Source organism: Dasypus novemcinctus, chromosome 23 (genome assembly GCF_030445035.2).
Source record: "Dasypus novemcinctus isolate mDasNov1 chromosome 23, mDasNov1.1.hap2, whole genome shotgun sequence".
Taxonomy (NCBI): Eukaryota; Metazoa; Chordata; class Mammalia; order Cingulata; family Dasypodidae; genus Dasypus; species Dasypus novemcinctus.
In genome coordinates this window covers 64,627,860-64,638,698 of record NC_080695.1, presented here as the reverse complement: position 1 = coordinate 64,638,698, position 10,839 = coordinate 64,627,860, and the positions used below count along the sequence as shown (strand labels likewise).

At 51.8% G+C, this 10,839-nt stretch overlaps 1 protein-coding gene across 1 annotated transcript; it reads left to right on the top strand.

Moving 5' to 3' along the window:
- Nucleotides 1–776: 776 nt before the first annotated feature.
- On the top strand, nucleotides 777–7,032 carry LOC131275625 (spermatogenesis-associated protein 31A6-like). The gene is made up of 4 exons (XM_058286485.2): nucleotides 777–911; nucleotides 1,564–1,639; nucleotides 2,182–2,242; nucleotides 3,079–7,032. Exon 4 carries the CDS (start codon nucleotides 3,146–3,148, stop codon nucleotides 6,926–6,928), a length of 3,783 nt encoding a protein of 1,260 aa, XP_058142468.1. The 5' UTR covers nucleotides 777–911; nucleotides 1,564–1,639; nucleotides 2,182–2,242; nucleotides 3,079–3,145; the 3' UTR covers nucleotides 6,929–7,032.
- The last annotated feature ends 3,807 nt before the right edge of the window (nucleotides 7,033–10,839 follow it).

Here is a 10,839-nt window from a genome sequence, read left to right as displayed (position 1 = left end):
AGGTTTAAGACCCATCTTGACTCTTTGAGCCACACCTTACCTGAAGTAGCCCACTAAAATGCTCCTACTTACAACAGGCTCACACCACCAGGAATGGGTTAAGAAATGTTTGATTCATAGATTTGAAAATACTGAATTGTTTTGTCAGAGGGTATGTGTGTGTGTGTTCATACAGAATATTTCAAAAGCTTTTGAGTTTAACTTTTGTTAATTTCAGAATCAAAAGTGCTAGAAACTTTTTTTAAAAAAAATATCCTCTGGCGGTTGAATTTTTCAATTTGTTTTATACTGATTTAGCTTTGTAATCTTTTAATAATAAATTTTCAATTTAATTTTTGTACAAGTCCCCCTGCTTGAAGATGTCAAAGGTTGATTGAAACAAAAAATTTTTAATTTTCAAAGCTTATGAAATTGGTGGCACTCAAGCCAACGGATAAAGGACACCAGGCAGCAACGGGGTTTATCTGGGTTTCAAGTGGAATCACCGGAAAATTGCGCTAAGGGTCATCGATGACTAGAGGGTGTGGTTGGAAGCCCCAGAGGAGGGCAGAGGGCTCTAGCATGTGGGCGTAGAGGGGGTGGGGGGAAGGGCTGTCAGCCTCGCTCCTCCCTTCCCCCACCCTCAGGAGCCCATTGTGATGAAGTCACAGCTTTGTGATGTGGGCCTGGAGCTTTAGTCCAGAGCTCATGCTTGCTGCTCAGTTACCAGCAGTGCTATTCAGATCATGAAGAATTATGTCCTACCTTTAGAAAAACTTAATGCTGCGTGGCTGAGCTCCAGTGCCAATTCCTGGCTCATTGATATCATCCTCGCCCTCCTTTGTGGCGTGGGGCTCTTCTTCCTGCTACTCCCCTGTCTCCCGAGGAACCCGTCTTCATCACCCCTTAAGGAAAGAAGACCCCTCAAAAAGGTAAGGAATCCTCAGCCCCAACACAACAGAGAAGGAGTCTACTTCTCTCCTCCTATTTCCGCTTTCCTAAATCAACCAGAGAGACTTGTAAGGTGGGAAACCTCAGGAAAGACTAGAGCATCTCCTTTCTAGGGACGGGCCAGGCCAGGAGTTAGAGTGGGCATGAGGGTTTTATGTGAAGGTCTCAGGCCATCTCTCTGGGTGTGGTAGTGATCTCCAGGACAACATCTGAAATGCAATGGCTCAGATGACGATGGGACTCCTAAGAGGGTCCTGGATCGCTGCAGGATCAGAGTCCTCAGCCCCGGGTCATTCATCACCTTCCCCTGACAGGTGTCTCCTCTGCACGGGGACTGATGGCTAGAGCACGGCAGAAAGCTTATGATCTGATGCTGGGTGGGAAGCAGAATCCCACATGATAGAGGCCAGATGTGCCTGTAGACCTGGGGTGTGTCCCCTTCTTAAAATCTATTGTGGATCTCACAAAATTCTCTGCCTCATTCAAAGATGGAAAACAAGTATTTTTAACCACTGTAGAAACAAATAAGCAGACAAACCAGAGCTCTTTTAGTTAAAGGCTGCCAGGCATGTCACTCGTGGGTCTTGAGAGGGGAGAACTGGCCCGGCCCCTCATTCCCTTCTTGTCTCTCAGCCTCAAGTGGAGACACGGGGGAGGAGCAGGAGGCGGGGGAGGAGCAGGAGGCGGAGGAGAAGTGGCGCTCTGAGAGGTAAGCTCTGCCCGCTCAGCCCCGAGCCCCGCCTCAGCCTCCATCGGTGCCGTCCCCGAGGCCGGCTCGGGCGTGGAGGACGTCAGGGGCTACAGCCCGCCCCTCTGAGGAAGGAGCTCTCAGGGAGACTCCTGGGAGGAACCCCAACACCAGGGTCCTTGTCAGATCCCTGCTGGGCATGCGGGTGGGAAGAAGCAGTGACGGGCCTGGGCCACGGGTGCTGCCCGGGGGGGGCGGGGGGTGCAGTGATGGAAAACCGGCTGGGCTGGAGGTGGAGCACCCAGGTCCAGCTGAGGATGAGCTGTTGAACTTCCCTAAGGCTCAGATTCCTCCGTGAGATGTCGCAGAGGATAGTGGCTGTGGGATCACTTTGTAAATGAAGAGCATCTCCCATACCTGAGCCCTGCCATGGCCATCACGGATGGAGTGACCTTGTCACAGAGGCCTGGGCTCCAGAGTCTAATGCCCGATGGCCTCCCCTAAAGGGACATTCCACTAGGCCCTAACCTTCACCACCCCTAACCTTGACTCCTGATTTCCAGCCTGTAGAGATTGCCTGGAAGAACTGAAAGAAATTCAGGGCCTGACTTCTCTTCTACAAAGGTGGGTGTATTAGGCAGCCAAAGGGGTGCTGGTGCAAATACCAGAAGCCTGTTAGCTTTTATAAAAGGTACTTATTTGGGGTAGGAGCTTACAGATACCAGGCCATAAAGCATAAAGCATAAGTCTATTTCCACATGTTGAAGAAAGATGGCTGCCGACATCTGTGAGGGCTCAGGCTTCCTGGGTTCCTCCCTTCCAGGGTCTTGCTTCTCTCTGGGCTCCAGGTTCCCCTCTTCCCAGGTCTTGCTTCTTTCTGGGCTCAAGTTTCCTCTCTCCCCAGGGCTTGCTTCTCTTTCCTCTGTGTGCTTACTGGCCGGGGCTCCAGCTTAAGACTTCAGGATCAAACTCCAACATCAAAACTCCAACGTTAAAAGCCCTCCAACTCTGTCCTTTGCCAATGTCTTTTTTCTAAGACTCCCCACTCACCAAGGGTTGGGGACTGAGCACCCTTCTGACACAGCCCAATCAAAGCCCTAATCGTAATTTAATCATGTGCAGGTACACACCAGTTTACAAACATAATCCAATATCTATTTTTGGAATTCATAACTATATCAAACTGCTACTGTGAGTAACCTTTCCTCTTCTCTCCTGCATCTCTCTTCCTACCAGCCCTGATGCAATCCTAGGGTTGCATGGTGGACTGGGGCTGACAGAGGAGGAGGAGCCCGTGGAGATGGAATGAGACAGAAAGCTCTGGGGTGTGGGTTGGCAGGAGTGTGGTGAAATCAGGTGTGGGGAGCAGAGGGCCAGGTGCCTCAGGTACTTCCTCCTCTCCCAGGCCTTCCAGACCCCATATGCTCCTGGCTACAGCTTGTGTCTCCTATCTCCTGCAGCCGCCTGAAAAGGATCCATGACCAGGGCAGCTTTCATGAGCTCTCATGTCAAGATCTGTGTGGTGAGATGTGCAAAACAGCACCTGCTAAACCCCATCGGCCATGGGAGGAGCCCGGGGAAGATGCTGCTCATGCTGTGTCTCCTGTGGTGGCTTCCACATCCCCTCTGACCAAGTCCTCAATATCTCTGGCCTCGACCCTGTCAGCAGCGCCTGCACCAGTCCAATCCAACTTGAAGACAATCCCACTAAGCATCGCTCCAGAGAGTTCATCAGGGCTGGCGTCTTCTCTCCCAGCAGTCTCAGGCCTTGTCCGCACAAGCCGTCCCTTTTCAGCTCTCTCCTGGTGGTGGGCAACTGCCAGGGCCTTGTTCTTCCCTGGCTCCACACACCACAAATCCCAGCAAGAGCATCTGTCCCACCACCCAAAAGAGGCCTCTTTCTGGGGAGGCCCTGCAAGCAAGCATGTGGAAATTGGTGGCCCCTGTTTCCTCAGTCCCGATGTCCTGAAGCTCCTGGAGGTACAAGTCATGAAGAGAGCTGAATTGAAGGTTCTGAAGGAAAAAGAAAGAGAAGCGTTATTTAGAAAACAAATTAGCACGGACTATCACCTGAATTCTTTGGGGACTATGTTAAAGTCCCTTGGTGACGAGCAGGGCACCCCAGCCCCGCAGCCCTTCTGGAGCACCAAAGAGAAGCCCGAGCAGCTGCTCAGTGCTCAGCAGCTGTCCTATCCCCAGGCCCTGAGGGAGCACTTGCACTGCAGATGCAGCCAGCTCTTCTGGGGGCTCCCCTCTCTGCACAGCGAGTCCCTGGTGGCTACTGCCTGGGTCTCTGGGAGATCTTCCCCAAACTACTCTCCCTCTGTCTTATTCAACAGACACTGTGAGGCCCGCCCAGCTAAAATGCAGCCTAAGCCATCCCCACTGTTTTTGCAACCCCAAGTCTCGCCCCACACCATGGCACAACCCCAAGCTTTGACTCCAACTATGTCCCAATCCCAGCCCCCACCCACAGCTGAGGTCCAGATCCAGGACACTCTCCAATCTCCTCTCCCGATCTTGCCTTCTTCTCCATCCCTGGTTGGGGACAGTGGAGTATCTTACCCCACGTGTCAAGATGAGGCACAATCTCCCATCCCAACTGGAGAGCAACACCTGGAATGGCCCTCCAAGAACCTGAAAAGGGGAAAAGGCAGATCTCAGGAAGCCACTGGTTCTCTCACTATCAGCCTTGATCAGGGCTGCCAGGCCTCCCAGGTCCCCAGGTCAGTCCAATCCATTCCTAGGAGTTTTCCTAGTAGTGACAACCTCCAGAAGCAAATAGAGCAACACCTTCAAAAGAGACTCATCGTAGACCATTGGAACCTGCCGTACATGATCCAAGAGTCTTTGCGACTGATGCAAACTCGGGAAAAATTACCCAAGACCTGTCTGGCAAAGAAGCAGCCTGGACCCTCACAGCCCTCTGCCGTGACAGGTCAAAGCAGCAAGGAAGCTAAGAAGATGGGATCCAAGCACCCAGAGAGCAACTATGCGAGGGGCCCTGCAAAGTTCCAGCTAAAGAAAGACTTAGGGAAAGGTATGGGGCAAATTAATCCATCCAAGAGATCAGAAAGCTCCCAAGTGAAGCGTCTGGGGACAAACTCTAAGGAGGAGGCAAAATGTGAATTGCCGAGGCATTTAAAGAGTGAGCCAGGAAATAACTTAACAAGGGCCTCAGAAAGGAGGCAAATAGAAAATGCCCTGAAAGTCCATTTAGGCAGGAAGTTGGGCCAGATCATCGAGGGCAAGATACCAGTGAGTGTGCGTCGCTCCTGGTTTTCTGTCAGCCACACCTTGCCCAAGTCCAACTCCCAGACGGAAATCAGAAATCTAGCATCCTCAAAGAATCGGAAATTTTGCATGAACACCTCCCAGGAGCTTTCCTTTCTCGAACCCAGCACTCAAGAAATGCTGGAAGCACATATCATAAGGTGTCGTGTGAGGCAGAAGTGGGGCCTGCCCCTCCAGATCCTTGAGTTGGGTGAGGCCCAGGTCCTTCCCCCACAGCCCACCTTTCCCGTATCACCCACCCAGACAACTGGCACCCACATAGCCGAGGCTGGCGAGCTCCTGGGAGAAAATCCCCTGCTGTGTCAGGAAGAGAAGGTGGTTACAGCAAAGTCAAACGCCTCCCTTGAGAGCCTTCTTCCTGTCCCCAACCCTGCAGGTGAGGAAATCCAGAGGGTCCTGGTGCAGACCCCACCTGGACATAGCCACGGGCACTCAGGGGCCCCTCTGACTGGACAGGAGGGCAGGCAGCCTCCTCAGCCCCTTGCCTCCGGCATCACGGGCAGACCCCAGGAGAGCGGGGCTGGCCTGGGGGCCCCGAGGGGCAGCCCGGAGCCGACGCCATGTCAGGCCACAACAGAGAATGAGCAGAGCAAGGAGAGCGGGGGACACACCCGAAAAATCCCCAGCCCTAGTGGAGAAATGTTGGAGATGGATGCAGGATCCCGAACTTCAAGGTCTGAAGAGAGCAGGGAGGCCAGCCAGGCTGACCAACGTCCTGCTCTTCAGCCACGACATGTAGACATCCTGAGAACCAGTGAGCTGGAAAGTGGCCAAATCCTAAGTGTGGATTTGAATGGTTTAGGGGCTCCAGGGACCAGTAAAAGTCGCCCACACCCTAGAATGGCTAGTGCCGAATCTCCCGAAGCACAGGTGGCTAGTAAATTTCAGCTCAAAGGGGAGGCAGAGCAGCAGAGCCACCTTCAAAACTGTCCCCCTGATGTGCTTCCTCAAGAACGTCCCTTTGACACGGTCCTTCGAGACTGGGCTGACGACGTGGTCCTTCAAGACTGTGCCACCGATGCACTGCTCCAGGGATATCCCACTGATAAGCTCTTTGCCACGGGCAACCTGTCTAATCCATTGTCCCAGGGCCACCCCCAGAACATGCCCACTGCAGCCACATCAGCTTCCCAGGTGCTATCTGATTTCTTGTTGGCCACGGAGAGCTGCCTGGGGCCCCAGGATTTCAGGATCCTAAAGCCTCAGGCCCCACAGAAAAGCCAGGGCAAGGCTGGCACCCCCACTGAAGACGACTTTAGGGTGCCCAAATCAGAAGAACAATGGGAAGGGTTTTCAGGACTGGGGAGCTCTCAAGCTGGAAGGATGAACCAACGCGCCCATGCCAGGGAACTAATAGACACCCTTGAGAAAGAGTTCCTCCAGGTCCTGCCAGAGGAGGAAAAACCTTCTCTAGAAAAACACTTCAAGAGAACAAGGCAGTTTCTCCAGTATCTTTACTCCAATAAAAACATCAAAGAGCTGGAAGATTCTCGGCAAAAAGACAAACCCGAGTTGGCCTCTGCCTGGAGCCAAGGACCAGCCAAAAGCAAACCATTGGTCTCTGCAGAGGTTGAAGTTCAGGCACTCACAGCAGCTGTCAGACAGATCCTAGTGGAGAAACTGAATCTTCGTGCCTCAGAGTTAGGTCAGCGCCAAGAGGAAGCCCAGGTACCCGGTGGGAGGTTGTCCTGTGACTGTAGGGTGCCCCTCTACTCAGAGCCAAGGAGAGAGCTGAGGGCAGTCATGAGACCACCTCAAGGAGCCAGAGCCTCCACGGCAGAGGCCAACGTGGCCTGGACACGGGCCCCAGGGGCCCCCCAGCTGGCCCCCCCAGGGAGCCTGTATCTCCAGTCAGCTCCCACCAGCATTGTTTCAAGGACACCGGGCGTGTCAAGTCACGCTCGCTATTACCCGCGGTGCAGTCTTCAGAAAATTGCCTTGTCTGATCCACCAGAAAATGCTTCTCGAGTCTTTCCTGGTAAGAAAATTTGTTTCCAAGAAAAATGTCAACGATGAAAAGGATAACTGTTTTTCTCATGTTAGCACATCTTCTATGTGGTAACGGCATCTCCCAACTAAGATAATTTATTATTCTTCGAATTATATGATTTTTCTCACAAGAGGGCAGTGGCTTCTGTCTGTGCTGTGCTGAGCTGTGGGGAAGGGGTCAGCACCCGAGAGCCTGCTTGGGATTCTAGCAGGGAGGGGCAGCCTGGAGGGAGGTGGACAGGGGCACTGCAGGTCCACCCATCCTGGCTTCCTTTCTTGCACTTACTCAGATATTCTAGTTTCAAAGAGCTTTGTTTTCCAAATAATCTCATTACAGAAAAAAATTTAAAAAAAATATTCTAAACATATGCAGGGCTTGTCAAAATGAGAAAAGCCTGTGAGGGCCCCACCCCAGGTACTTTGAACTTGATACCTCTGTTGAGGATGAGTTTACACAGGCATAAGGCCATGCAGTGTCCATCCTAGGCTCCAGGATGTGTCAGAGACAAGAAGGGTCACACATCACAAAGGAGGCATGTCACTTTGAGGAGGGGGTGATGTAGGGGGCGTGCAAGGACCTAAATTCAGAGGAGAGGGAAATCTTGTCCCTGAAAGGACACAGATGTCACCCGGCCCTGGGAGCCCTTCTCCCAACGAGGGCTGGGGAAACGGGCCTGTGCGCCCTCAGTTCCTGGGCAGACTTGCCCTCCCCTTCCTCTCTCAGCCTAGAGCAGCAGTGAGGACAAGCGCCCAGCTCTGTGCATGTGTAAGTGGGGGGGTTGGGGGTTGCTGAGGACCGCGTCGCCCTGCACCCTGGAAGGAAAGGACATCTGTCCAGTGGCCCTTGCTCATGGTGAACTTTATCTCAACCAGAGGGGGAACCAGCAGCCCGGGGGGCACGACCGGGGCGTGAATGTGTGTGCTGGCCATGAGGTGGAGGACAGGAGATCCTGGGCTGTGGACTTCACAGGATGCAGCCAGTGGAGGAGGCAACGGGTGAGGGCTGCCCAGAGATCTACAGCCTGGAGGGCAGCAGGGTGGAGGGGCCCCAGCACAGCCCCTCCCCCTGCCCAGCTCCCACCCAGCCACCTTCACCTGGACAGAGTCTGGGGAAGGGGGGTGAAGCCCTCAGGTAGGAAGGGGGATTTCTTAACGTGACTAAGATCACTCGTCATCATTGATCTGGTTTTCATCCTTGAACTCCAGGAAGGAGGAGTCAACTAACAGGAAGCAGGGGAGGGAAACCAGGGCTCGTGGCCCCCAGTCTGGCCATCTTTATAAATGCACATTCCCAGGGAGAGGTGGGCTCAGAAGGGCAGAGAGGCTGGCTGGGGTCACACCTGCAGGCAGAGCACACACACCAAGCCAGTCCCCCTATGTGCCCAGTGGATGAGGCAGGCAGACAGGTGTGCACAAGGGCCGAGAGGAGGCCTGCCCCGATGCTCACTCATGCTCACTCAGTTTGCAGCACAGGGTTCCTCCTGCCCAGGCCCCTGCCCATACGGGGAAGCATGGGGGCCCCCAAAAGCAGGGAGCTGAGCGATCTCTCAAAGTTACCCCATGCTCTGTGCACACCCAGGGCCCTCAGTGAGGCACAACCCCAGGGGGCATCCTTCCCATGGTGGAGATTCCTGCTCCAGGAGCTGCTGTAGATCTGTATGATAAGGACCAGCCCCTGCAGGTGGACAGCATCAAGCGCTACCCCCCACACCAACGTCAGGGCACCAAACGTGGGGCTGTGTCTGGCTGCTGCTGGGTCTTCTCAGGGACACCAAGGGACCAGTCCTTGGAGGAGGGGGGAGCTGGACTCAGAACCAACTGCCACTGAACCCATTGCTCCTACCTGGAGACGTCATTCAGATGGGCGATGTTGACTGAGCAAAGAGAAAACAAAGGAACACGTCCTGTCACATTCTCCTACTGCTGGTCTTTCCATGAGGTGAAGTTCGCTACCCTCACAGAGACGTCCCTGGGACCTCCCAGGGACCTCACAGAAACCACACAGGGACCTACCAGGGACCTCCCAGAGATCTCACAGGGCCCTCCCAGGACCCTCCCAGGGAACTTACAGGGCCCTCTCAGAAACCACACAGGGACCTCACAGGAACCTCACAGAAACTACACAGGGATCTCCCAGGGACCTCACAGGGACCGCCCAGAAATCACACAGGGACCTCCCAGGAACCTCCCAGGGACCTCCCAGAGACCTCTCAGGAACATCCCAGGGACCTCCCAGGGACCTCCTGGTCCTCAGAGAAACCACATAGGGAGCTCACAGAAATCACGTAAGGACCTCGCAGGGACCTCACAGGAACCTCACAGGGACCTCAGAGAGCTCAAAGAAATCTCACTGGGTACTCGCAGAGACCTCCCAGGAACCTCACCAAGACCTCAAAGAGACCCCACAGGGACCTCCCAGGGACCTCACAGAGAACTCAAAGACCACACAGAGACTCCCCAGATAGACCTACAATACAGAGGCCCACAGAAAGTCCCCAGAGACCCACAGAGAGACCGCCCTCAGAGGCCCATGCAGAGACCACACATTTTCTCAAAGTGTTAAATATAGAGTTAGTAGTTGAACTGGCAATCCCATTTCTATTTACACAGAGAGTGAAAACAGGGTGCAAACAGATTCTTATATACCAATGATTATAACAGCATTATTCACAATAGCCAAAAGTTGGAAACAACCCAAATGTCCAACAAATGAATGGATACACGAAATGTGGCACATAGACCCAATGGAATATTATTTGCCCATAAGAAAAAATGAAGCTATTAGACATGCTACAATATGGAAGAACCTTGAAAACATGTTCAGTGAAAATAAGGAAGACACATAAGGACAAAAATTGTATGATATCACTTACTATGACTAAACAGTAGCAATGATACATGTGACAACATGGATGAACCTTGAGGACATTATGTTGAGTGAAATACGTCAGAAACAAAAGGAGATTGTATGGTCTTACTAATAATAACTAATAAAAAGAGCAAACTCTTGTAATTAAAATCTAGAGGATAGGTTACCAGAAGATAGAATAGGGTAGAGAACAGGGCGCTGATGCTTGATTTGTGCAGAATTTTTGATAAGGTTGCTAGTGTTTGGAAATGGTTAGAGGGGATGGTAGCACATTACTGTGGATGTAATTAAGAATGATGAATCGTGGGTGTGATTGTGGTTAAAAGGGGATGCGTAGGGTCATATATGTCAACAGAAGGAAAGCGAGAGGATAAAACTTGGGCTTGTATAATACAGTGAACCCTGTTGTGGATGAGTATTTTAGTTAATTGTACAAATATAAGAATGTTCTTCCCTGAACTTGAACAAATGTTTGTCACTCTTACAAGGTGTTAATAATAGGGTGGTATATTGTAAAAACATAACTAATGCAAATTATGAACCATAGTTAACAGTAATATTGTACTGATCTTCTACCAATTGTAACAAAGATACCATACCAATGCTAAGTGTCAATAATTTTTGGGATTTTTCTTTTTGGAGTAATGCATATGTTCTCAAGTTGACAGTGTTGATGAGCACACGGCTCTGTGCCTATACTGAGAGCCACTGATTGGACACATTAGATGGGCTGTATGGTGTGTGAATAAAACTGTTTAAAAAGAGAGAGAGATGACCAAAAACAGCAAATTTGTAGACACAGAAAGCAGATTAGAGGTTACGGGGGAGGGAAGAATGGGGCCAGGGGAGAAGGGAAGGTGTTCGTTCATAAAGATGAAAACTAAAACGAATTTAAAAAGGTCTCCCATAGAGACCTCCCACAAAGACTGTATTAGTTGGGGTTCTCCAGAGAAACAACTAACAGGGTATGTGAGATTATAGGAATTGGCTCATGAGACCCTGGGGGCTGGCAGATACCCCACAGGAAGCTGACTGAGGCAGAGGCTGAAATTCTTCCTGACTTCTGAAA